General features: G+C 44.5%; 1 protein-coding gene across 3 annotated transcripts in view; it reads right to left on the bottom strand.

Annotated features, from left to right (window-relative positions):
• The window catches only part of cadps2 (Ca++-dependent secretion activator 2), a 286,229-nt gene extending 260,776 nt beyond the window's left edge, over nt 1-25,453 (bottom strand). For all 3 annotated transcript variants that reach the window (XM_072434936.1, XM_072434937.1, XM_072434938.1), the window contains exon 1: nt 24,828-25,453. In XM_072434936.1, the coding sequence (XP_072291037.1) occupies nt 24,828-25,250 (423 nt within the window). In that variant the 5' untranslated portion in view covers nt 25,251-25,453. The remainder of the gene's footprint in view (nt 1-24,827) is intronic.
• Between the last annotated feature and the right edge of the window lie 1,967 nt (nt 25,454-27,420).

Here is a 27,420-nt window from a genome sequence, read left to right as displayed (position 1 = left end):
TTAATGCAAGGATAGCAGGTTGTATACAGGAAAAAATGCTATTTTGTTATTTTCAGAGAACATTTAGCTCCAAAGAAATTATTAGATTGTTAAATCAGACATTCTATTACGTAAATAACTGCTGTCTTTGCAATTTAATAATTATAATTGAAATTGAAATTAATTGTGCAGCGCTAAACTCCAGGTATTGTGTATAAACCTGTTTAGAACTCTACATAATGTTCTGAAATTCTTGTATTAGGTTATGTTGATGGTCTGGGCTTTCCCCATGCTGCTGCTGACTCCTAAAAGTAAGAAAAGAAGAGTCTCTGAACACAGTGCAAGCTTCTTGGTTCATTAAATCAAAACATGTAATTCAAACTTTGTAGAGATTATCAACTCATGTATTTCTGCACAGTAATCACTTAAAGGTGGTATGGACGATTTTTTCAGCAATTTTTTTATCATATTTCCTCGTGGCGTGGATAAATCATTTGTCCTGCCACGTATCAATCATAAAACGCACCTACCGCTCACCTGCAGCCGCGTCAGGCTCGTCCCCACGTTTCAGCATGTCTAAGCGCATGGATCTATCATAATATAGTTCCCTCAGTGTACGGGGCAAAATGAAGACGGAGAAAGACTGTTCGGGCTGAACAGTCTTTCTGAACAGTCAGACAGTCAGACAGAAATCTACGGGAGACGAGCGATGCGCTCCGTCGCGCTAATAAACAAACGCACGTGTGTGTTGTATCAGTCCGCACGGGGGAGTGGCATGTGCACTTCCGCCTGCGTTCTCAAATCGCCGAAAAATCGTCCATATCACCTTTAACGTACAAAGATTAAAGTGATACCAGAGTCAGTACAAATGAGACAAAATGACCTAATGTGGCCCTCGTATTCCAACCTGCTTATTATCCAATTTAGTCAGAGAGGCAGCAGGCGGAGGAGAAGCCAAACAACTGCATCTGAAGCTGTCAAAGCATCTCATTAAAGTTAATGCCTTCTGAGTGTGAAGGATTATGGGTTTGTTTTTCACATTAACAAGGATGCAAATGCCACAGCGCTCGAATGCCAGTCCGTCCTAGGGCTGGGGGATGTGGCCATGAAATAATATCTGGATTGTTTTGGACGATGGCGATTTTTTTTGGACAATTACGATTTTTTTGATCAGTGTTAGGAAAGGTGACACTGTGGGGCACACTGCTCCTGAGGAGATGCCCCAGCGGCGTTGAAGGATGGGTCAAATAAAGAGAAAAAAATTCCCTTTAGGGACAATAAAGTGTACCGTAACCTTAACTGTTTGAGCTGGTTCTGGGGCATTTACCGTACTTTTCAGACTTCAAGCCGATACTTTTTCCACACACTTTGAACCCTGCAGTCATTGTAACTGTGTATCCAATTTATAGATGTTTACTGACAAACAGCCACCAGCAGGAAGCGCAAGCGTTTGACACGCTGTAGAAGAAAAGCCAGTGAAAGTACTGTCCAAGGGACACGTTGTTTTTTCTACAGTTTAAGCTTCAAAAAGCTCTGAGTTTTATTATAATCAGACCCATATTCACAGAGAAATTACTTTAATGAGGAAGTGAAACTAGACGCAGCAGAATACAAAGACAAACGGAGCGCAGACATGAAATATACGGGTCTGCAGTTCAGAACCTGACACATGGAAATGAGACTTTCTTGGCCAGACCTGACTCACGGGTCAAAAGACAACCTGTGCATCACCACCATGAACAATATTTCTGTGTAAATATCTCATGTTACAATGTAATACTCACTCGATAAGTACGAGCTCAGGAGCAGATGAACCAGATTTGAAGACACAGGCACAGGTAAATCAGCTCACAGAGTAATCAAGGACAGAGGGGACAGAGCGGACAGAGCGGACAGAGGGGACAGCTGTGATGTTTTTGTTAAGATTCAACATTGTGTGTGTTTTATTTACAATCCAACTCATATTCACGGAGATAATAGTCTAATTAGTACCGCAGCACAGCGGACCTCGGGTGTGCCGTGAGACCCCCGGTTCATATGTGTGAATATCTCATGTTACAACGTGGGCACCTGCAGTTTATTGTCAGGTGCGGCCTGAATATGTACAAGTTCTATTTTCTTTGTAAATATCGTGTGCGCTCTTGACTGATGCCGATATTACTTAAAGGCGTGAATATTGTCTGATACTGATAAACTATACTGTTCACAATTTATCGTGCATCACAATAAAATATATTTATGAGTAAAATTTCTGGGGATGAGAGAAACAACAAAGTGAAAAATGACTATGAGTTTGAACACTGGGGGGCTGATTTAAATGCAAAAGATTCAACAGAGGCGACTCCTAAAAGGCAGAAAATGAGCCGAGTGCCACTGTGTCTCACGCTCCACTGAGCCCATCATATTACCTTTCTTACACACATGCAAATAATGAAACACAGCAGAGAATGACTCATGTTCAAATGATTGTTAGCTGATCTCTGATCTAAAACATAGTGCCATGGTTTTCAACTGCTAAGAATCTGTTAGCCATCAAATGCGCCATCATCGGTGATATATATTTGTTAATGTATATCAATGTATTAATTTATTAATGTTTTTTTTTTTTAAATGTTTTTTATCATTGGAATTGAAACCTGTTTTAAAGCCGAGATGGGGAAATCCGACGTGTCAAGTATGAATGAAATGAGCCTGAAGAGGTGTGTTCCAAAAACAGCTCCTGGTGTAGGCAGAGAGCCACGACATCTGCCTTCTATAACGACTTAGACACTCAAACCTCTTTAATTTGGAGGAAAACTCAAACAAACCAACCACTTACTGAACAGACAATCTGCCTTTCACTGCACAGAGGGAAGATTTTACTTTGACATGATACAGTGAATTTCATGCATTGACTGTACTTCTGAATATCTGATGTGAATAAATAGTGAACAATCCTCCACAGAGCAAGAGCAGAGCACATGTATGCATCATGGTTACTTTGGCTGTCAGAAAGTTTCCTCGACAGTAAATGTGAAATGTAACTTTTTATTTTCAATATAATAATGATTGTAATCATTAGGGATGGGTTAATTCTAAAAATAGTATTGAATCGTTTGATACTGGTGGTTTGATCTGACTTGCGTGTTGGGTTTGATACTCTCCATGCACCCTGAAAGTTAAGCCTGCAGAGAAGGCAGAGAAGTGCAGGTTCCCAGAGTAAGCACAAGCACAGGCCTATAGTCAAATAAATGATCAAAGTAAATAAAATGCAAAGTAGAATGCACAAAATAGAAAGTTCTAATGGTAACTGTATGTGTAATAGCCTATAAATACCATAATCATGAACACACATGCTCCTTATAAGTAACTTTAAATTATTAATACTATTTCAGAACTATGTCTGTATAGTCATATCATTAAACCAAATAAATAACACACTCCTGAGTCCTGACTTAATTACCTATAGACTACATGTCGTCAGCCGTGACTCGTGAAGTCTGTTATTATCTGACCAAATAAGAAAGAAGTGGTGTGCAGACTGATCTCATTGCAACATAGAAGTGTTCCGCTCATTTAGAAAAGCAAGAGGAGTGCGCGCACACCACTGCTGCGATTCACTCCTGTGACTTTTAGCCTCGCTCTCAGAGACACAACTGCCTCGTTTAGAGCAAGCATGTGACTTCACTTGTTGCACGACGCTTGCCAACGATAGTGTGCATCAGCTTCTCCTCCTCCTATGTCTACAGGTGGAAAGGGTTTCAGCCAATCACATCACTGCACTTAGAGAGAGGTTTTGATCAGATGAGAGTGATGTTCTGATCAGTCAAAAGCAGAATTCTCCTCCTAAATCGAGTTGAGAATCAGTGGCAACATCTTACATCTGAGTGAGCTTGAGCTGTTTTACAAAAAAGAATGCAGGTGAGCAAAGCTGGTAGAGACGTTCCCCAAAAGACTTTGTGTGTCACAAAACCATACAATTTACTTCAGTTTGTGGTCTTACAAAATGTGGAAAAGCTCGAGAGGTATGAGGTATATCAAAGGAATGTAGCACTGGGGTAAGACCGCTCACAAACCCAAACAATCCCACCTGTCTCAAACCCACCGCATGAAACAAAGATCCATGAATGCATCGTTAGAAGAGTTAAATCTCCCAGCAGCCCCTGCACACAGACACACACAGGCAGACACACACAAACACACACACGGATGACAGCGCGTGGACAGAGCATCTTGTCAAAAGTGAAGACAAGCCCCCGGGGGACTTCATTATTGGGACAAGAGCACAGAGCGAGGGGCACACAGGACGCAGAGGAGGCAATGCACCTGTCGATACACATTTATTTGTCACAGGGCAGACAGTTTTGTTCATGTAGGTGGGAGGGTGAAAGGCATGTGAGTGGGAATGAGCCAGGTGGCAACACGTAACCTGGTGCATTCAAGGACCAGTGGGAAAACTGGTGGTGAGAGGTAATATAGTAACTAGGGGTTCCAAAAATACAAAACGTTAACAAAATCTATTAAGCTGCACATTAACATAAGCAAAAAGTCTCCAAACCTCACAACAGACCAACACTTTCTAACCATGTAGTAGCTGCGTGTGCATACTTCTTATAACATAAAGCATCTTTCACTATAATCTCCAAAGCGTTTTGATCTTTATCTAGTTTCAATTGGCCGGCCAAAGGAGACAAGACAGAAAAGTCATGTTAGCAGAATTAGAAAGATTTACGCCAGTTCACTTCCAAAAATGTATAAAATAACGATTTGAATTCATCTAGTCTTCAGGTAAACTGAACGGCAACGTCAAGGTTATAGGAAAAACGCTGCATGTCTTTAAGAAGATTCAGTCTTCATCATGTGCCAGTTCTGTTTGTTAAAAGCAGTATTTATTGCTGGCCTTCAAACGCAGCAGATAAACTCTTCGAGGAACACTTGAGACTTTCAGTGGCTGATGGAAAAGGACCTAATGACACTCCAGCAGTGCTCTCCCCAGAATCTTTTAAAAGGGATGGTAAATATGCCTCAAATGGGGTTGTATTTCCCCCCCACAAGGATGGTTTAATGTACCTTCATTATTTCCAAAGGTACATGCACCCTAAACATACAATTACATGGTGTACGGGCCTAAACATACTATTACATGGTGTATAGGCCTAAACATACTATTACATGGTGTATAGCCCTAAAAATACTATTACATGGTGTACAAGTCTAAACATACATGGTGTATAGCCCTAAAAATACTATTACATGGTGTATAAGTCTAAACATACTATTACATGGTGTATAGGCCTAAACATACTATTACACGTGTATAAGCCTAAACATACTATTACATGGTGTATAAGTCTAAACATACTATTACATGGTGTATAAGCCTAAACATACTATTACATGGTGTATAGGCCTAAACATACTATTACATGGTGTATAAGTCTAAACATACTATTACACGTGTATAAGCCTAAACATACTTTTACATGGTGTATAAGTCTAAACATACTATTACATGGTGTATAAGTCTAAACATACTATTACATGGTGTATAAGCCTAAACATACTATTACATGGTGTATAAGTCTAAACATACTATTACATGGTGTATAAGCCTAAACACATTACATGGTGTATAGCCCTAAATATACTATTACATGGTGTATAAGCCTAAACATACTATTACATGGTGTATAAGCCTAAACATACTATTACATGGTGTATAAGCCTAAACATACTATTACACGTGTATAAGCCTAAACATACTATTACATGGTGTATAGGCCTAAACATACTATTACATGGTGTATAGGCCTAAACACACTATTACACGTGTATAAGCCTAAACATACTATTACATGGTGTATAAGTCTAAACACATTACATGGTGTATAGCCCAAAATATACTATTACATGGTGTATAAGTCTAAACACACTATTACATGGTGTATAAGCCTAAACATACTATTACAAGGTGTATAAGTCTAAACCCACTATTACATGGTGTATAAGCCTAAATATACTATTACATGGTGTATAAGTCTAAACCCACTATTACATGGTGTATAAGCCTAAACACACTATTACATGGTATATAAGCCTAAACATACTATTACATGGTGTATAAGTCTAAACATACTATTACATGGTGTATAAGTCTAAACATACTATTACATGGTGTATAAGTCTAAACATACTATTACATGGTGTATAAGTCTAAACATACTATTACATGGTGTATAAGTCTAAACACACTATTACATGGTGTATAGGCCTAAAAATACTATTACATGGTGTATAAGTCTAAACATACTATTACATGGTGTATAAGTCTAAACATACTATTACATGGTGTATAAGTCTAAACACACTATTACATGGTGTATAGGCCTAAAAATACTATTACATGGTGTATAAGTCTAAAAATACTATTACATGGTGTATAGAACCAAACATACTATTACATGGTGTATAGAACTAAACATACTATTACACGTGTATTTGTGTATTTGCTCCAAGAGCTGTGTCTTGAGGATATTTTTTTAGTTATCGTTGCGGTGCTTGTTTTGGGTCTTCGTCCGGGTAGTGCGTAGCACGTCACTAGAGCATGATCTGACTGGTTGCTGTGCCGCTTCTGCCGCAAAAAAGTTCAGCTTTTCCATATTTTTTGCGTCGGACACTCGAACGCCTCCGGCGCGCCGCGTCCAAAGCTCAAAACGCAGGACTCGCGCCGCAAAAACGCTGGCGATGCCAAAGATGAGCGTCCACATTGGCTATGAATGTAAAGTGGACGCTTTGGCGCAGCAGTATGAACGCAGACTTGTTTATTTGAAGTAGTATTTTAATGATGGCCCTACATAAAACATGGGATGAAGTTGGGTTTTAGGGGTGGGTTATTTCCCCCCCCCAGGTATCAGTGTGACACAAGAGAAAGCGGTCAGAAGAATATGACCAAATCTCAACGGAAAAAGACAGCGACACGTGACAGCTACAGTAATTGAAATCTTGTAGATGAGTAAATTTGTTTTTTCCCTTTTTTGCCTCGCCCCCAGTGTCTGTGTACACTGGTGTGTGAATGGGTGACTGGTAAAGCCTTGAAAGTAGACCATTGATTAAACAGTTTTAATGAAATAATGTAATCTTTAGAACAAACATGTTCTGAAATGCATTTTGCTGTTCATTCTTCAGTCTTCTCTCAAATGGGATGCCCCTGTGAACTGAATCTTAATTTGAAGAAATCTAATATTCATTTATAACAAAAATTGTGCAGCCCAACTAACGAGTAAACAATTCATCCAATATAAAAAAATACACATTAAACAAGTTGGTGGTTTGATCCCCACAAGCTGCTTTGATTTGATAGGCCAGGTTGGTTTGAGTGTCTTGCTCAATGACATGACGGCATGTAATGTGTTGGTGTGAGTAGTGGTCAGAAGGTATCCAGCAACCATTTCCTATAGAGAACAAAAGTAATGAGTGTCACAAAAAAATTACATTTAAATAAAAGGACCTGCTGCCATATAATCATAATATATGCATTTTGTAAATCCTTTTATTAGTTAATAAAAATAAAAAGGTACTGAGAGGGTCTGCTCTATTTATCCAATCAGGGACATTGTTTGCTATGAATCACAGATTGGTTAAAGCTCACAGTCACTCACTCAGAGGCCAATAGGAGAAATGGGAAGCAGAAAAGTGTGTTTGAGCAGACAGCTACATTAAAATAGTGTAATACTGAATCACAATATGACAATTCCATTTTTAACTCCAAATTACCCTGTCCTAGAGAGAATACTACACAAAGTGAGTAGAAATTGATGACAAGTGTGTGGAAGTGCACTAGGTGTCAAACGTTCCTGACTCATGGTTCAAAATCAGGCCCTTTAAGTTCACTAAATGCAAATGCAAAATGGCATCACCAAAGTTAATCATGTAGCAATGTGGAAAAGGTAAGTTTTATAGTGCTACCAAAACCACAAATGTTTACTACAGTTACAGAAGAAACTGACATCAAGTCTCCAGTTCATCGCGAGGATCTGTGTAATAAAACACACAGATTAAGGTTACGGTTGACTGGATAAATTAGGTTTCAACATTTAAAGACGGAAAACTGTTAATTTTGCATGTGGAGCACGGTGTTCAACTACTAGCTCTCCTGGGTTTGATCTTTGCAGGAATAATGCAAATTGCAAAGTCTAAAAGAAACCAAAAGAAATAATGACTTGAAAATTGTTTTTTTTCACAAGCATGATTAGTGATCGTTACTTTACCTTTATTTGCCCACTCCTCTCCACTCGCCGTGTATGAACCTGCTCCTGCACAGCTTTAGCTTCTGGAGTTCTAAATGCATGGATATGCTAATGTTGCTAATGCCCCCCCAAAAAAGGAATTCATCTCATTGTTTTGTTAACAATGTAATAATGTGTCAACTAATCAAAAGGACTGATTTGAGCACTTTCCTAGTTGTCATTATATTACACTGGTAATCCTTTTCCCCTGACTTGTCACCTGGAAAACAGCAACTGGGAGAAGATGTCATTCTGAAGTCCAAGTTCTGACCTCAGAGGACGAGTGGAACGCAGCATAAAAGACTAGTATAGTTCACTGCTATTAAATGCTCAACTGGATGAAAACATTTGGACTAGTTGACAGTTGCATTTACTTTGACTTGTTTTCTAAATATACTAGTAATACACAAAACAACCGCCTCCAAAAAAATTTAGAATTTTGAATAATTTTATTACTACCAAAAAGTGATATCATCATACTGCTCGATGAGGAAAAAACAATGTTTCAATCAATTCAATTCAATGAAAAGATTTGATATTTTGTTTGGAATAGTCCTCAGAATGTTGCATATAACAATTGAATAGTTTTGGGATGTGAAGTTTTAAGGGGACTGCAGCTTAAGTGGCAGAACAAACACCCCTATATTATTTTTACAAAACAAAGGTTCATAGCATTTTTCCCCCTGATCACACCACTTTTCTACGATACCATATGAGAATTCCATTAGGGCTGTACTAGTCAGCTAAAGACCTATGAGTCGACTTAAAGGCGCAATGGACGATTTTTCGGCGATTTGAGAACGCAGGCGGAAGTGCGCATGCGCGGACTGATACAACACACACGTGTGTTTGTTTATTAGCGCAACGGATCGCATCGCATCTCTCGTCTCCCGTAGATTTCTGTCCACTTCTGCGTCAGCTCGAACTCTCTTTCTCCGTCTTCATTTTGCCCCGTACACTGAGGGAATTATATTATGATAGATCCATGCGCTTAGGCACGCGGAAACGTGGGGACGAGCCTGACGCGGCTGCAGGTGAGCGATAGGTGCGTTTTATGATTGATACGTGGCAGGACAAATGATTTATCCACGCCACGAGGAAATATAAAAAAATTGCTGAAAAAAATCGTCCATTGTTGGAACTGGGAATAACAAATGATTTAGCTCATAAATTGAGAGAGCGTTCTCGCAGGACATACAACTATAAAACTATATGTGATTCAATACCTGCCACTAAACAGCAAAGATCATTTGCTTTGAGACCCTGAAGGAACAAGACATTTCAACTTCATTATTTACAAATAGTATCAGAGTTTAATAAGAACAAAATTAAGCATTTCTTGTAACTTGCAGCTAAGCTCTAATTCCACCTTTAAGGGTACAAGTAACACTTTATGGTTAAATATCTCCACTGTCAAAGGAGAAGTGTTCTACTGTGAGGTTTTTCCAGGTGGATGTGTATCAGCTTTTCATCTGCAATAGCTAGCAACACCAAACCCGAATATGCATACAAACTCAAACAACTACCGCACAAGTCCCCATGGTGATGATACTCAGTTACTCCAACTACAAATGAAATCCTGGATAACCATTCAAAAATAAACAAATCAATGAATAAAAATAGCTTACTATCACACAAAAAACAAGTGCGAGCTTCCACAATAACTACATCAACTGAAAAATAGGGCAAACAACAACCGGATCATATCCGCTGGTATTTCTGAAACTCGCATTCCTTGTATACCTATGCACAATGTGTCTGCAGCTCAGTCCAAATGCTGACGATTCACTTCTGAGCCAAATGCCAGGCGCAGCACATGTTTATTAATGACCAAAGAGGTGAATATTACATTAACTACAAAATGATCCATAAATACAAATATTACCAAAGACAAATGAGACACTTTACACAAACCCTGACTGGGCACTTTCATATTCAGCAAAGTTTTATCCACCACAAAAAAAATTGACAAAATCTCCCTGGTGTAAACTTAATAGTCATAGGGGGATGAGGAAGCACCAGGAGGAGATATTGGAGGGAATGATTTAGTTGGATTCGGCTTGTGTTGCTCACTGCGGGAAGACAAAAGAGATTTATGAGCACAGATTGTATAGACGTTACAGTACAAACAAGTCTATTTCATAGCTATCAACATCTCATTGCGTGCTATGGGCGACATGGAATAGAAATGCATCTCAATTAAAAAGATTTCTGAATGTGAGAATTCTTGATGGGCAAAATATGTTATTCAGCCACTGTATGGGTCTAAATATCTGAATGAACTTATCTCTTTGAATGTCGAATAAATAATGTGTACAGACTTACTTGCACATTGAGATTGCAATGTTAAAATGTGTAGTATTAGCGGCCATAGTAGTAGTAGGGAAAAGTACTGGCAGTAATAGCTGTAGTTTAAGCACTGTGTATTGCAACTAGATCTATACTCGATATTAATAAAATAATAATAATCATAGAAACAAGACAGGATTGGACTATTCCAGAGCAGTTTTACAATGATCTTGAGCTTCACAAGCAGTATGAAACTGGTTAGTTTATACTTTAGTGGAGATCCCAAATCTTAGTGGGACCTTTCTGGGTAAATAAAGAAATGTTGGAACTGGGAATAACAAATGATTTAGCTCATAAATTGAGAGAGCGTTCTCGCAGGACATACAACTATAAAACTATATGTGATTCAATACCTGCCACTAAACAGCAAAGATCATTTGCTTTGAGACCCTGAAGGAACGAGACATTTCAACTTCATTATTTCCAAATAGTATCAGAGTTTAATAAGAACAAAATTAAGCATTTCTTGTAACTTGCAGCTAAGTAAAATCTGTCTAAAAGATCTGGAGGCAGAAAAGTCAGAATGATTTTGCTGCAGACTTCATTAAAATTGCAGCACCTTTAATCTCCACGTCTTATATTCAAGCCCCTGCACAACTGTGAAGGACTATACCCTGTTTCACTACATTTCCTTCTGCTTCTCACCTCCACCTGAGGAAAACACTGCATTCTCAACTTGGTAATGTTCATGGGTTAAACTTTTAAATCCCATTGGATTAAAGTTAAATTAGCTGCATGATATGAGAACTATTGATAAGTTTAATGACACGTTTAATGACATTCTGTTGGCATTGTTTGATTGTTATCAGGGTATTCCCAAAAATCAAGACATTTCATTTTTGTAAATATTGCCTTCTCATAGTTCAAGTCCGGTCCCGGCAGAGTCCCGGCAGAGTCCAGGCTAGAGTCCAGGCTAGAGTCCAGGCTAGAGTCCAGGCTGAGTCCCGGCAGAGTCCAGGCAAGAGTCCAGGCAAGAGTCCAGGCAAGAGTCCAGGCAAGAGTCCAGGTAAGAGTCCAGGCAAGAGTCCAGGTAAGAGTCCAGGTAAGAGTCCAGGTAAGAGTCCTGGCTAGAGTCCTGGCTAGAGTCCTGGCTAGAGTCCAGGCTAGAGTCCAGGCTAGAGTCCAGGCTAGAGTCCAGGCTAGAGTCCAGGCTAGAGTCCAGGCTAGAGTCCAGGCAAGAGTCCAGGCAAGAGTCCAGGCAAGAGTCCAGGCAAGAGTCCAGGCTAGAGTGCAGGCTAGAGTCCAGGCAAGAGTCCAGGCTAGAGTCCAGGCTAGAGTCCAGGCTAGAGTCCAGGCTAGAGTCCAGGCAAGAGTCCAGGCAAGAGTCCAGGCAAGAGTCCAGGCAAGAGTCCAGGCAAGAGTCCAGGCAGAGTCCAGGGTAGAGTCCTGGTAAGAGTCCTGGTAAGAGTCCCGATAAGAGTCCCGATAAGAGTCCCGATAAGAGTCCAGGCTAGAGTCCAGGCTAGAGTCCAGGCTAGAGTCCAGGCTAGAGTCCAGGCTAGAGTCCAGGCTAGAGTCCCGGCAGAGTCCATGCAGAGTCCCGGCAAGAGTCCAGGCAAGAGTCCAGGCAAGAGTCCAGGCAAGAGTCCAGGCAAGAGTCCAGGCAAGAGTCCAGGCAAGAGTCCAGGCAGAGTCCAGGGTAGAGTCCTGGTAAGAGTCCTGGTAAGAGTCCCGGTAAGAGTCCAGGCAGAGTCCCGATAAGAGTCCCGATAAGAGTCCCGATAAGAGTCCAGGCTAGAGTCCAGGCTAGAGTCCAGGCTAGAGTCCAGGCTAGAGTCCATGCAGAGTCCCGGCAGAGTCCCGGCAGAGTCCAGGCAAGAGTCCAGGCAAGAGTCCAGGCAAGAGTCCAGGCAAGAGTCCAGGCAAGAGTCCAGGCAAGAGTCCAGGCAAGAGTCCAGGTAAGAGTCCAGGCTAGAGTCCAGGTAAGAGTCCAGGTAAGAGTCCAGGTAAGAGTCCTGGCTAGAGTCCAGGCTAGAGTCCAGGCTAGAGTCCAGGCTAGAGTCCAGGCTGAGTCCCGGCAGAGTCCCGGCAGAGTCCAGGCAAGAGTCCAGGCAAGAGTCCAGGCAAGAGTCCAGGCAAGAGTCCAGGCAAGAGTCCAGGTAAGAGTCCTGGCTAGAGTCCTGGCTAGAGTCCAGGCTAGAGTCCAGGCTAGAGTCCAGGCTAGAGTCCAGGCTAGAGTCCAGGCTAGAGTCCAGGCTAGAGTCCAGGCTGAGTCCCGGCAAGAGTCCAGGCAAGAGTCCAGGCAAGAGTCCAGGCAAGAGTCCAGGCAAGAGTCCAGGCTAGAGTCCAGGCTAGAGTCCAGGTAAGAGTCCTGGCTAGAGTCCTGGCTAGAGTCCAGGCTAGAGTCCAGGCTAGAGTCCAGGCTAGAGTCCAGGCTAGAGTCCAGGCAGAGTCCAGGCTAGAGTCCCGGCAAGAGTCCCGGCAAGAGTCCAGGCAAGAGTCCAGGCAAGAGTCCAGGTAAGAGTCCAGGTAAGAGTCCAGGTAAGAGTCCAGGTAAGAGTCCAGGTAAGAGTCCAGGTAAGAGTCCAGGCAAGAGTCCAGGCTAGAGTCCAGGCTAGAGTCCAGGCTAGAGTCCAGGCTAGAGTCCAGGCTAGAGTCCCGGCAAGAGTCCTGGTAAGAGTCCCGATAAGAGTCCCGATAAGAGTCCCGATAAGAGTCCAGGCTAGAGTCCAGGCTAGAGTCCAGGCTAGAGTCCAGGCTAGAGTCCAGGCTAGAGTCCAGGCTAGAGTCCCGGCAGAGTCCATGCAAGAGTCCCGGCAAGAGTCCAGGCAAGAGTCCAGGCAAGAGTCCAGGCAAGAGTCCAGGCAAGAGTCCAGGCAAGAGTCCAGGCAAGAGTCCAGGCAGAGTCCAGGGTAGAGTCCTGGTAAGAGTCCTGGTAAGAGTCCTGGTAAGAGTCCAGGCAGAGTCCCGATAAGAGTCCCGATAAGAGTCCCGATAAGAGTCCAGGCTAGAGTCCAGGCTAGAGTCCAGGCTAGAGTCCAGGCTAGAGTCCATGCAGAGTCCCGGCAGAGTCCCGGCAGAGTCCAGGCAAGAGTCCAGGCAAGAGTCCAGGCAAGAGTCCAGGCAAGAGTCCAGGCAAGAGTCCAGGCAAGAGTCCAGGCAAGAGTCCAGGCTAGAGTCCAGGTAAGAGTCCAGGCTAGAGTCCAGGTAAGAGTCCAGGTAAGAGTCCAGGTAAGAGTCCTGGCTAGAGTCCAGGCTAGAGTCCAGGCTAGAGTCCAGGCTAGAGTCCAGGCTGAGTCCCGGCAGAGTCCCGGCAGAGTCCAGGCAAGAGTCCAGGCAAGAGTCCAGGCAAGAGTCCAGGCAAGAGTCCAGGCAAGAGTCCAGGTAAGAGTCCTGGCTAGAGTCCTGGCTAGAGTCCAGGCTAGAGTCCAGGCTAGAGTCCAGGCTAGAGTCCAGGCTAGAGTCCAGGCTAGAGTCCAGGCTAGAGTCCAGGCTGAGTCCCGGCAAGAGTCCAGGCAAGAGTCCAGGCAAGAGTCCAGGCAAGAGTCCAGGCAAGAGTCCAGGCTAGAGTCCAGGTAAGAGTCCAGGTAAGAGTCCTGGCTAGAGTCCTGGCTAGAGTCCAGGCTAGAGTCCAGGCTAGAGTCCAGGCTAGAGTCCAGGCAGAGTCCAGGCTAGAGTCCCGGCAAGAGTCCCGGCAAGAGTCCAGGCAAGAGTCCAGGCAAGAGTCCAGGTAAGAGTCCAGGTAAGAGTCCAGGTAAGAGTCCAGGTAAGAGTCCAGGTAAGAGTCCAGGTAAGAGTCCAGGCAAGAGTCCAGGCTAGAGTCCAGGCTAGAGTCCAGGCTAGAGTCCCGGCAAGAGTCCCGGCAAGAGTCCAGGCAAGAGTCCAGGCAAGAGTCCAGGTAAGAGTCCAGGTAAGAGTCCAGGTAAGAGTCCAGGTAAGAGTCCAGGTAAGAGTCCAGGTAAGAGTCCTGGCTAGAGTCCAGGCTAGAGTCCAGGTAAGAGTCCAGGTAAGAGTCCAGGTAAGAGTCCAGGTAAGAGTCCAGGCTAGAGTCCAGGCTAGAGTCCAGGCTAGAGTCCAGGTAAGAGTCCAGGTAAGAGTCCAGGCAAGAGTCCAGGCAAGAGTCCAGGTAAGAGTCCAGGTAAGAGTCCAGGTAAGAGTCCAGGTAAGAGTCCAGGCTAGAGTCCAGGCTAGAGTCCAGGCTAGAGTCCAGGCAAGAGTCCAGGCAAGAGTCCAGGCAAGAGTCCAGGCAAGAGTCCAGGCAAGAGTCCAGGTAAGAGTCTTGGTAGAGTCCCGATAAGAGTCCCGATAAGAGTCCAGGCTAGAGTCCCGATAAGAGTCCAGGCTAGAGTCCTGGTAAGAGTCCTGGTAGAGTTCTGGTAGAGTCCCGATAAGAGTCCAGGCTAGAGTCCAGGCTAGAGTCCAGGCTAGAGTCCAGGCTAGAGTCCAGGCTAGAGTCCAGGCTAGAGTCCAGGCAGAGTCCCGGCAGAGTCCAGGCAGAGTCCAGGCAGAGTCCAGGCAGAGTCCAGGCAGAGTCCCAGCAGAGTCCCAGCAGAGTCCCGGCAGAGTCCAGGCAGAGTCCAGGCAGAGTCCAGGCAGAGTCCCGGCAGAGTCCAGGCTGAGTCCAGGCAGAGTCCAGGCAGAGTCCAGGCTGAGTCCCGGCAGAGTCCCGGCAAGAGTCCCGGCAAGAGTCCAGGTAAGAGTCCAGGTAAGAGTCCTGGCTAGAGTCCAGGCTAGAGTCCAGGCTAGAGTCCAGGCTAGAGTCCAGGCTAGAGTCCAGGCTAGAGTCCAGGCTAGAGTCCAGGCTAGAGTCCCGGCAGAGTCCCGGCAAGAGTCCAGGCAAGAGTCCAGGCAAGAGTCCAGGCAAGAGTCCAGGCTAGAGTCCAGGTAAGAGTCCTGGCTAGAGTCCTGGCTAGAGTCCAGGCTAGAGTCCAGGCTAGAGTCCAGGCTAGAGTCCAGGCTAGAGTCCAGGCTAGAGTCCAGGCTGAGTCCCGGCAAGAGTCCAGGCAAGAGTCCAGGCAAGAGTCCAGGCAAGAGTCCAGGCAAGAGTCCAGGCTAGAGTCCTGGCTAGAGTCCTGGCTAGAGTCCTGGCTAGAGTCCAGGCTAGAGTCCAGGCAGAGTCCCGGCAGAGTCCAGGCAGAGTCCAGGCAGAGTCCAGGCAGAGTCCCAGCAGAGTCCCAGCAGAGTCCAGGCAGAGTCCAGGCAGAGTCCAGGCAGAGTCCAGGCAGAGTCCAGGCAGAGTCCCGGCAGAGTCCAGGCAGAGTCCAGGCAGAGTCCCGGCAGAGTCCCGGCAAGAGTCCAGGCTAGAGTCCAGGCTAGAGTCCAGGCTAGAGTCCAGGCTAGAGTCCAGGCTAGAGTCCAGGCTAGAGTCCAGGCAAGAGTCCAGGCAAGAGTCCCGGCAGAGTCCAGGCAGAGTCCAGGCAGAGTCCAGGCAGAGTCCCAGCAGAGTCCCAGCAGAGTCCAGGCAGAGTCCAGGCAGAGTCCAGGCAGAGTCCAGGCAGAGTCCAGGCAGAGTCCCGGCAGAGTCCAGGCAGAGTCCAGGCAGAGTCCCGGCAGAGTCCCGGCAAGAGTCCAGGCTAGAGTCCAGGCTAGAGTCCAGGCTAGAGTCCAGGCTAGAGTCCAGGCTAGAGTCCCGGCAGAGTCCAGGCAGAGTCCAGGCAGAGTCCAGGCAGAGTCCCGGCAGAGTCCAGGCTGAGTCCAGGCAGAGTCCAGGCAGAGTCCAGGCTGAGTCCCGGCAGAGTCCCGGCAAGAGTCCCGGCAAGAGTCCAGGTAAGAGTCCAGGTAAGAGTCCTGGCTAGAGTCCAGGCTAGAGTCCAGGCTAGAGTCCAGGCTAGAGTCCAGGCTAGAGTCCAGGCTAGAGTCCAGGCTAGAGTCCAGGCTAGAGTCCCGGCAGAGTCCCGGCAAGAGTCCAGGCAAGAGTCCAGGCAAGAGTCCAGGCAAGAGTCCAGGCTAGAGTCCAGGTAAGAGTCCTGGCTAGAGTCCTGGCTAGAGTCCAGGCTAGAGTCCAGGCTAGAGTCCAGGCTAGAGTCCAGGCTAGAGTCCAGGCTAGAGTCCAGGCTGAGTCCCGGCAAGAGTCCAGGCAAGAGTCCAGGCAAGAGTCCAGGCAAGAGTCCAGGCTAGAGTCCTGGCTAGAGTCCTGGCTAGAGTCCTGGCTAGAGTCCAGGCTAGAGTCCAGGCTAGAGTCCAGGCAGAGTCCCGGCAGAGTCCAGGCAGAGTCCAGGCAGAGTCCCAGCAGAGTCCCAGCAGAGTCCCAGCAGAGTCCAGGCAGAGTCCAGGCAGAGTCCAGGCAGAGTCCAGGCAGAGTCCAGGCAGAGTCCCGGCAGAGTCCAGGCAGAGTCCAGGCAGAGTCCCGGCAGAGTCCCGGCAAGAGTCCAGGCTAGAGTCCAGGCTAGAGTCCAGGCTAGAGTCCAGGCTAGAGTCCAGGCTAGAGTCCAGGCTAGAGTCCAGGCAAGAGTCCAGGCAAGAGTCCAGGCAAGAGTCCAGGCAGAGTCCAGGGTAGAGTCCTGGTAAGAGTCCTGGTAAGAGTCCAGGCAGAGTCCCGATAAGAGTCCCGATAAGAGTCCAGGCTAGAGTCCAGGCTAGAGTCCAGGCAGAGTCCCGGCAGAGTCCATGCAGAGTCCCGGCAGAGTCCAGGCAAGAGTCCAGGCAAGAGTCCAGGCAAGAGTCCAGGCAAGAGTCCAGGCAAGAGTCCAGGCAAGAGTCCAGGCAAGAGTCCAGGTAAGAGTCCAGGTAAGAGTCCAGGTAAGAGTCCTGACTAGAGTCCAGGCTAGAGTCCAGGCTAGAGTCCAGGCTAGAGTCCAGGCTAGAGTCCAGGCTGAGTCCCGGCAGAGTCCCGGCAGAGTCCAGGCAAGAGTCCAGGCAAGAGTCCAGGCAAGAGTCCAGGCAAGAGTCCAGGCTAGAGTCCAGGCTAGAGTCCAGGCTAGAGTCCTGGCTAGAGTCCAGGCTAGAGTCCAGGCTAGAGTCCAGGCTAGAGTCCAGGCTAGAGTCCAGGCTAGAGTCTAGGCTAGAGTCTAGGCTAGAGTCCAGGCTAGAGTCCAGGCTGAGTCCCGCAAGAGTCCAGGCAAGAGTCCAGGCAAGAGTCCAGGCAAGAGTCCAGGCAAGAGTCCAGGCAAGAGTCCAGGCTAGAGTCCAGGTAAGAGTCCTGGCTAGAGTCCTGGCTAGAGTCCAGGCTAGAGTCCAGGCTAGAGTCCAGGCTAGAGTCCAGGCTAGAGTCCAGGCTAGAGTCCAGGCTGAGTCCCGGCAGAGTCCCGGCAAGAGTCCAGGCAAGAGTCCAGGTAAGAGTCCAGGTAAGAGTCCAGGCAAGAGTCCAGGTAAGAGTCCAGGTAAGAGTCCAGGTAAGAGTCCTGACTAGAGTCCAGGCTAGAGTCCAGGCTAGAGTCCAGGCTAGAGTCCAGGCTAGAGTCCAGGCTAGAGTCCAGGCTAGAGTCCAGGCTAGAGTCCAGGCTGAGTCCAGGCAAGAGTCCAGGCAAGAGTCCAGGCAAGAGTCCAGGCAAGAGTCCAGGCAAGAGTCCAGGCTAGAGTCCAGGTAAGAGTCCTGGCTAGAGTCCAGGCTAGAGTCCAGGCTAGAGTCCAGGCTAGAGTCCAGGCTAGAGTCCAGGCTAGAGTCCAGGCTAGAGTCTAGGCTAGAGTCCAGGCTAGAGTCCAGGCTGAGTCCCGCAAGAGTCCAGGCAAGAGTCCAGGCAAGAGTCCAGGCAAGAGTCCAGGCAAGAGTCCAGGCTAGAGTCCAGGCTAGAGTCCAGGTAAGAGTCCTGGCTAGAGTCCTGGCTAGAGTCCAGGCTAGAGTCCAGGCTAGAGTCCAGGCTAGAGTCCAGGCTAGAGTCCAGGCTAGAGTCCAGGCTAGAGTCCAGGCTGAGTCCCGGCAGAGTCCCGGCAAGAGTCCAGGCAAGAGTCCAGGTAAGAGTCCAGGTAAGAGTCCAGGTAAGAGTCCAGGTAAGAGTCCTGGCTAGAGTCCAGGTAAGAGTCCAGGTAAGAGTCCAGGTAAGAGTCCGGGCAAGAGTCCAGGCAAGAGTCCAGGCAAGAGTCCAGGCAAGAGTCCAGGCAAGAGTCCAGGCAAGAGTCCAGGTAAGAGTCCTGGTAGAGTCCCGATAAGAGTCCCGATAAGAGTCCAGGCTAGAGTCCAGGCTAGAGTCCCGGCAGAGTCCAGGCAGAGTCCCAGCAGAGTCCCGGCAGAGTCCAGGCAGAGTCCAGGCAGAGTCCCGGCAGAGTCCAGGCAGAGTCCAGGCAGAGTCCAGGCAGAGTCCAGGCAGAGTCCAGGCAGAGTCCAGGCAGAGTCCCGGCAGAGTCCAGGCAGAGTCCAGGCAGAGTCCCGGCAGAGTCCCGGCAGAGTCCCGGTATATAGCCTCTTTATTCCCAGACAGTTGAATCCAAGTCCAGGTCTGGTCCAGGTCTTTATCAGGACCTGAGTAAACTGTATATGACCCAGTGAAGCTCAGTTACCACACATATATGACCAGTGTGAATGTTCTGCCCTTTAGAGCCAAACCTATGCATTTATCACCACGGATTCTCCTTCCGTTTTGGTCCTGACCCTGCTCTCCTCTTTTCTCTTTTGTCCCATTTCGCAGAAGCCCTTTCCAAAGACTATAGAGAACCCCCTCATGACGAGACCCACGCTCGCTCCCAGTACACAGCTAATCCTCCGACAGATGTTCAATACACAAAGCCGAGATAAAACCGCTCGTCTTGGCTCGCCTCTCGGGAAGAAGACACTGGGTTTTTTTGGATTTCTGCAGAGAGGTAGTGGTGGTGGGAGTGATTTTTGGCCTGCGTTTTCCTGGAGGCGACTCGAGTCCTGTTCAGTCATCTCAGCGTCTGCCTGTCGCAGAGGAGACGTGCAGTTACATAACGCTTGGGTTTCTCCCTGCTTCCTCCACTGTGAAGACAGCCGTGCCCGGGGCCAAAGACCAGCAGAGGATGAGGTCGAGAGTCAGTACAGTCTACTCAGGCAAGAGGGGTGGACTTCTTAAAACTACAGTGGTGGAACATGTAGAAGATGAGAAGATTCTGAGTTCATATTAAGTACTGTACGTATAATAACACATATTAAAAAGACTGGGGATTTGTGGTGGGCGGTAATGACGAAAAACGATATAGTGCGATACATTTTTGATGCATCTTCTGCCAGCTACATTTAAAACTAATTTTCAAACACATTTTGAAGCACGACAATAAACGATGATACAGAAACTACAGTACTTTAGGGCTGACCCAATTATACTAAAACAGGAGAATCCCAGTTTCTAAGGAGTGTATTGTAAAAGAGAAAGCACGAGCTGCAATGAATAAACAGCACAATAAAACACAGTTAAGAATTTATAATGAGTCATAGAAGTAACTTATTCAGTTTTCTACAGCTCAAATCTTATCAGGCTGAAAAAAAAGTTCCCAACAAAGAATTTGCACACGCGATAAAAACTGGGCCTCAAAAAATATAGTTCCAGCTTTCGTAAGTAATTATGGTGACAGGCCTGAGGACAGAACCAGGTGCTGTCATCATTTTTAGTCTTTGATTTGTGTCATCTTATCCTCAGACAGTTTGACAAGATTTGTTGTTTTCTCACACCACTCCCCATTGTGATGGTGACATACTGTCTTTCACAGAAACCTGGTTACCTGATCATTGTCATCATTCATCATTTTAACATCACTCAACAACTTTTAAACAAGACAAACTTCAAGACAAAATCCTCCTTAAAATGTATGCCCTCATCATCCTCGACACACGCACAGGCACACACTACCATAACAGTACAACCAAATAAATCAATCATATCTACTTTTTATTATTATAAAAAAATGTATCATGTCTTTATCTTATTATGATTTAAGACAGATTAGACATAAAAACTCAATTACTTTTAACCTTAAGTGCCCTCAAACTACATTCTACGTGTAATATTAAAAGGCCCAGCAAAATAAGCTATAAACCTTACAGACGGACACATAAATCATACACAAAAATCAACAGGATCATGTAATCTCACGGTGAATTAATATTTTGAATATTTATGCAAATGTCAAGCGATTTATTAAACACTAAAATGCAAACTGTATAAAAATGCAGAGCACACACACATTTTGTGTTTGCATTGTAAATGAGAACTTGCCCCAGGCCAAGTATAAATTTCAGAATAATCAGAGCCACTTCTAAGTTACAAGGTCAATCGCTTTCTGTTCAAAGCTTCAGAGATTTGACTCAAGGCTCTGGTTCTCATCAAGAGTACTACACGAAAGTGTACTGCATACATGCTACACAAGTACACAGGAGAGGAGCCGCTGGGTTATTTTACTGTCCTCAAACAGAAATGAAAAACGCTTCAGATACAGGGCTTTTCATCCACCTTCCTCATGACATTTCAAAATATTTGTGATTGTGGATATTCAAGTCGCAATAGAAATCGGAAGAACTAAGAAATAATACTTTCTATACATTTCAATGCAAAGCATATTTCTCCAAATTAAACCTACGTGCTTTTTTAACATTTCAGTTCAATGTATAGTGATTTTACATTAGAACATTGAGGGTTTCACTTTTGTTTCGTGTCAATAATGGTGAACGATCATTATACCATGAGCTTTCTAAGAGGACACTAAAATGCGATATCGTTTCAAGTTTGATTTTTACTTCAACACTTTACTAACTCTGTACTCGATCTGGAGAGAGCGAGTTTCGAAACATCCAACTTGTGAGAATGACAGCGAGTCGATAAAGTGATTTGCAGGAAAAGCCGCTCCAATGTTTTACAAGGAAAGGCTAAATTATTTAAAAGCGTTCGGGAGCGAGGCTGGGCTCTTTGGGAAATAAACATTTATTATTTCTGTTTCTTATTTCGTGTCTGCACCTTTATTGGTGCAGACACGTTTAGGACAGACCTGAGCTTTTCCTTCCTGTGATTTAGCGCCGACAGCTTTTATTTCAATATATCAGGAGACAAACCACAGCCGTTTAAAAGGTTTTATTATTCCTCACTGACAAACCCTAAAAAGAGCTAGTGTTGTGAAATAGATTGACTGCTTCCTCCACTCGAACGTCCCTTAAATGTTCAGTGTTTAATGTCACTTTTTCTAACTTGTTTCACCCAATTGTCTCCGGGATGTCATTTCTTTATGTGCAACAGAAATACATTAAATGAATAAGTCGATAAGTGGAGTTTTCTAGTTGTGGCACACATTTTATTACAAAAGAAATCCTCCTTGGCAACGCATTTTTCTTCTTTAGTCAAGCGTTGTAAAGTCTAAGCCAAACCGCCGCGACCAGAGCTAAGTTCAAGCCAAGACTTAGTCAAGGGGAAAATGAAGACGAGAGATGCCAGGCAACAGCCTCTGGTGTAACTGTCCCACCACAATAACATTGTGCAAGATAAATGTCTCTTCAGAAATATGAAAGAAATACAAATCTAAAGTGAAGAGGCTGTGAGCAGGTTTTTTAAATGACTGAAGACTGAATGCAATATACTGTGCAGCTAAAATAATACAAGAATGGAGTGATTTGTAAAAATGTCCACATTGATTTAATTCAAAAGTTTAGCAGAAAGCAAAACGATCACCTTTGCCAAATCTAAAGAACCAGATACTGAAACATCCTTGTACTAGGTGGAGTGATATCTTTTGAAACCAACAAAGTGTGACTCAAAAAAAGGTTTAGAGACACAGCGTTGAAAGGACTTTTAACACTGTGTTACAATCAAATAGTTCCTTCCTCAAAAACATACCTGGAGTTGCATTTCGCTTCATTCACGCTTGTTTGATGAATCGGGTTTAGAAAAAGACAGCACATTACCCAGTATTATGGATGCTGCACTGGCTTCACAGAATTTGGATTCAAAATTCTCTTATTTGGCCACAAATCGCTCAATGCTAGAGGTCCAAAGTATCTGTCCGACCTGTTGACTCATGAGCCCCGTGGACCCCTGAGATCAGCTGGTGCTGCTCTTTTAGTGGAGCCTAAAGTTCAAAACAAACATGGTGAAGCCTCTTTTTCTTTTCTCTTCCTCCCAGATGTGGAACTCCCAGATGTGGAACTCCCAGATGTGGAACTCCCAGATGTGGAACTCCCAGATGTGGAACTCTCAGATGTGGAACTCTCAAATGTGGAACTCTCAAATGTGGAACTCTCAAATGTGGAACTCCCAGATGTGGAACTCCCAGATGTGGAACTCCCAGATGTGGAACTCCCAGATGTGGAACTCCCAGATGTGGAACTCTCTTCTAGAAGATCTACGTTTTGAAATGAGACCTGATACTTTTAAGTCATTTTTATTTTTTTATTTTTTTTTATTTTTTTAAATCATATTTTTTGCATTGCCCAGGTCTAATTTGTTAATAAATGTATGTAGTATGTATTAATTGATACTAAAGTACTCTTAGTACTCTTAGTACTCTTAGGTCTTTGAGTTGCATGAAAAGTGCTCTACAAATAAACTTGACTCGAGTCCTCTCTCTCTGAGCCTCAGAAACACTCCATCGTGAATTGACCTGCGTTGTGATGTCATAGGTTGAGCTCAGAGATATTCTGTGCCATTTTTAAATCCAAAAACCCTCACCAGAAACAGCATTTCTACCACCAATCTGCACACTACCGTCATACTATACACGGTAGGCAAGTTTTGCTGTTTTTTTCCATCAAAAAACTGGATATTTAGTTGTTTTTCCACATCCTATTACCTAAATACAGCAGACTTTGCAATCATAACATCTCAAATCACGATTCCAGTCTTAGTGCATGTATACAAGCATCCAACCATCTACTATCCAACCATTCTATACTTTATACTTATGTTATAAATATCATTTTTCATTTCTATGGAAGTACTGCATCTTCTTGACCTTTTTTATACAAGAGTTGGTTTCCAGGGACATATTGATTCTTCCGGTCTGAAGCCTGTTCATAATCGGGAGATTCAAACCAGAATCCCAGTACATCCACTCCACAGAGACACAATAAATCAATGCTTTATCCCTCTAGTGTTCTTTATTGTCCGCTAAGGCAAGTCCAGAACAAATACAAATACCTTCCATACAATTTGCTGTGAAACGGTTTAATTCAGTACAGTTTCAGTTTAAAGTCAAGTTTATTTGGCGTTTGAAGTTGTCAGAAACTTTTTTGTTGTAGTAGTGGAAAATGGCTACACACAAAATGATATACTCTTTGTGTGTGAGATCGGGGATGACAAGATTAATCAGTTAATAGTGATTATTCAGAACAGAATACAATTGTAACCCAAAGAAATAATAAATTGTGATTGTTTTAAAAGCAAAACTGAGTCATTCCAAGTCAATCTCTAGCACAAACATTAATGTAAAGTACAATAACATGATTTCTAATGCCATAAAAACAGTAGATATAATTGTCAAACTATCCCATTGTCTGAAAGTTCTTGGCTGACTAAAACAATACTCTGTGGCTGTCGACCAAAAGCTGTGGAAATGATGAGGCTCTGGTACAAAAATAACTCCAAAAGCGTCCCCTGTGCATTGATTAATCGACTTAAAGAACATCAAACACAGAAAACTAATGAGTATTATTGTGTAAAAAGGCAGATTCACTCAAATTCACTACCAAAACTTCAAGATAACTCACTCAACCACGACACCTTTGACTGATTAATCAATTCAACAACTTAAAAAAAGATCTACAAGCGCTAAAAACCACATCTTCAAAGTGAAAAGGCAGCTTAAACAGTCCAGTCACTCCCAAACCTCCAGCTTACACCGTTCTACTTTCTATTGTTGCATATATAAATACTTATATCGATAAAATAATATAAAAAAATCTATAAAAACTGACTGACCAGATTAATCGACTAAATGACTGAAAGACTTCCATAACTAACACTTATTTTAGCCGTCAAATAGTCAAATACATTATCAACCAACTGGACATATACTAATATTTACAAATAAATTGTATTATTTATGAAAAGCCCTTATTTAATGATTTTAAGGGGTCTCCAGAAGATGATGGGAAGGGTCTTAAACAGGGCTTGATGTTCTTTATGCAGTGGCAAATGGAAATTAGACATTTGTTGGCCGACCAAAGTCATTCATCTCAGATCAATATTAGACATGAGGCTATTTCATCACTTTGGAGGAGCTTACTTTTTAATCAATATGGTTATCAATGCTTGTTTTAATGACAATAATTAAACCTCTAAACTATTGAACGTGGAGAGCTGAGGAGGCTCAACATCAGCAGAGTCATTGGGGGAAATGCTTGGAGTTTGTCATGTCCAGTGCAAACTTTGACTAAAGACAGTTTGGTCCCCGGGTGTGGGCGTCACAAGTGCCCGTCACACTCACCTTCTGCTGCCGCCGGGCCATGTCCGTGGGCTGCTTGGCGTTGAAGGGGTACGCGATGCACCTCAGCACGAACACGTAAATCTGCACTTTAATTTTCCTCTCCTCTTCCTCCCGCTGCAGCCGGTCTCGCTCCCTCTTCTCCTCGTCCTCCTCCTCTTCTCCTTCTTCTTCCGCGGGAGGTGCGCTGTCCTTCTTCCCCTTCCCCGCGGCTCGAGCTCCAGCGGCGGCAGCAGGTGCAGCGGAAGGGGGTCTCTTGTGCCCTCCAGCCCGGCCGCTGCCGCCGCTGCTGCCGCCGCCGCCGCCGCCGCCGCTGCTGTTGCCGCGCTTCACCTCCACAGACGCGGAGCCCTTCCTCGGCGGCTCCTGGACCACGTCGGGGTCAGACTCTCCGCCCGTGTCTTCGCTGGAGGACGGGTCGAGCATCGTGTCCTGGAAAGTGGTCCCCGCCGCCGCAGCGCGCTCCGGGGGAAAGTGGAACACAGTTTTGACTTTGTTTGTTTTAGGCGACGTGGCGGTCAAGGCTGCACTTTTCCGAGGCAGACGCGTCTCCCGCACAAGTTCAAAGTGTGTTTTACAGCCCGGGCTCGAGATAAGTGGGGGTCTCTCACGGCGGGATGCGATGGGAGGAGTTTTGTCGGTGATATGCCGCGCGCGGTTCCGTCGCGGTGAGCGGCGAGCGCGGAGAGAGCGGAGGAATGGCCGCGCGCTCCCGCCGCGGCACGCTGTTGCACTGGCCGCGTGCGCGCGCGCTCCGGCACAGGTGAGCAACCTGTAGCTGCGCAAAGAGAGGAACGAGAGGAGGAGGGCTCACTCTGCCAGTGTGGGGAGACGCCGGAACGTCTACGGAAGATCGTTTGATTCATCAGATTTGGGATGTTGAATATTGGCGAATTACTCGATTACACATTTTTTAACCCTAGAAACAAAATAGATTATTTTTTTTCCTAGTTTTAATTTAGCTTTTTTTTGTGTGTTTTTAAATGGGATTCGGCAGCTAGTTCCGGTTGCCTTAAAAATGCGGAGCTCCACTTCTTGCTCCATTCATTCCTTATGGGGAACTTAAACCGAGTCTCAATAAAATGAATAAATAAATAATTAACTAACCCAAAGAGGGAGTTACAGATGGATAATCACTGGCAGTATGTACGTACAATATAAATACTTCACCTGGAGACACCTGTATGTTTATAAAAGTAAGTGGTTTTGTCTCTAATGTAAAAAAAGATTCAGTTGTAGTCATCTGGACTGGTTTTGTTTTGTTTTTCCTACAATAGGACACTCCTGGACGAATGAGGGAATACACTGACATCTAACATACAATAAATTTAATTAATAATATTAAAAGAACACCACAAACTGAACTTAACTGTTCTTAACTTAACTAAAACACTCAACTTTGCATTCTACTACGTTTACTTTATAGGTGGGTCTCCTTCTACATATTTAAATCATACGTAAAAGTTTGAACATGCTGCCAGTGATTATCCATCTGTAACTCACTCTGCTGTCATGTCTTTTTTATATTGAATTCCCACAGAAATAGAATGGAACAAGAAGTGAAGATCAGACATTTTACGGCAACCGGAAGTAGCCGTGCCTATGCTGAAATGGGCCTATTCAACAGTCTGAATTCAGAATGTAAAATTTGCAGTACACGGCATTAGCAATCAATCCAAGTGTGCGAATCTTGACATCTTGAACCATTGCTGTGATTTTATTATTTTTTTTAATGGGAATTTTACACTCTGAATTTAAACTGTTTTTGGGGAATTGAATATTTAAACTGTGATGTTTTTCTTTCTTTCTTCTTTTAAACAGAGAAAATACATGAACCACAGTCATAAAATGATCGAGTTGGTTTCTAACTAAAATGTTACATATCAACTTGGCCATTTGAAACAAGCACAGTGTGATGGTGAAATTCATTACACACTTACACACAACTAAATTGATTGGCAAATGTTCTTATAACAGAGTTGTCTGTGGCCACAAGAGGTCAGTGTTTCTCTGGTGACACAGAGGAGACAATAACACGCCCTTCATCAATGTCATTCCTCAGCAATAATTCATAGGGAAATTTGTTCCACACACAAAAACTGACATTTGCCCTAATAAATCAATGAAACCTCAAATATTAAGGAAACGTCCAATTAGTGAAGTGTGCCAGGATTGTGTGTGTTTGTTTTAATTAATTTCCCATGTTTTTGTTGTCAGAGGCATCGCCCTGGTAAAAGTGACATGGCGAGTTGGTGAAACAGGTTTTGCAACATTTGGGTACAAATAGAACGCCATTTCCGCATAGCTTTATTCTGTGCGGCAGAAGTAATTTAATGAACACCTATTGATATAAATCAAACCTCATAACGACAACTTGGAAGATAAGATCAATAAGCTGTTGGATTGTTGGTCAAACCTGGTCACTGTTTCAACCAACTCTGCTAAAAATGTGAGTACAAATTTCATCAAACTAAAATAGTTACTTACTATTTATACAATTACTTTGCCGCACTTAAAGATGTTACCCATCAAAACTCAAATGCAGGATTAGCTTTGTATTATTGGTGAGAGTATATTTAAAATTCTCTAATAATAA

Source organism: Eucyclogobius newberryi, unplaced genomic scaffold (genome assembly GCF_026437365.1).
Source record: "Eucyclogobius newberryi isolate DKJ021-1_F unplaced genomic scaffold, fEucNew1.0.hap1 SCAF_7, whole genome shotgun sequence".
NCBI lineage: Eukaryota > Metazoa > Chordata > Actinopteri > Gobiiformes > Gobiidae > Eucyclogobius > Eucyclogobius newberryi.
Note: the sequence above shows the minus strand (reverse complement) of the source record. Positions and strands in the feature narration are given on the sequence as shown.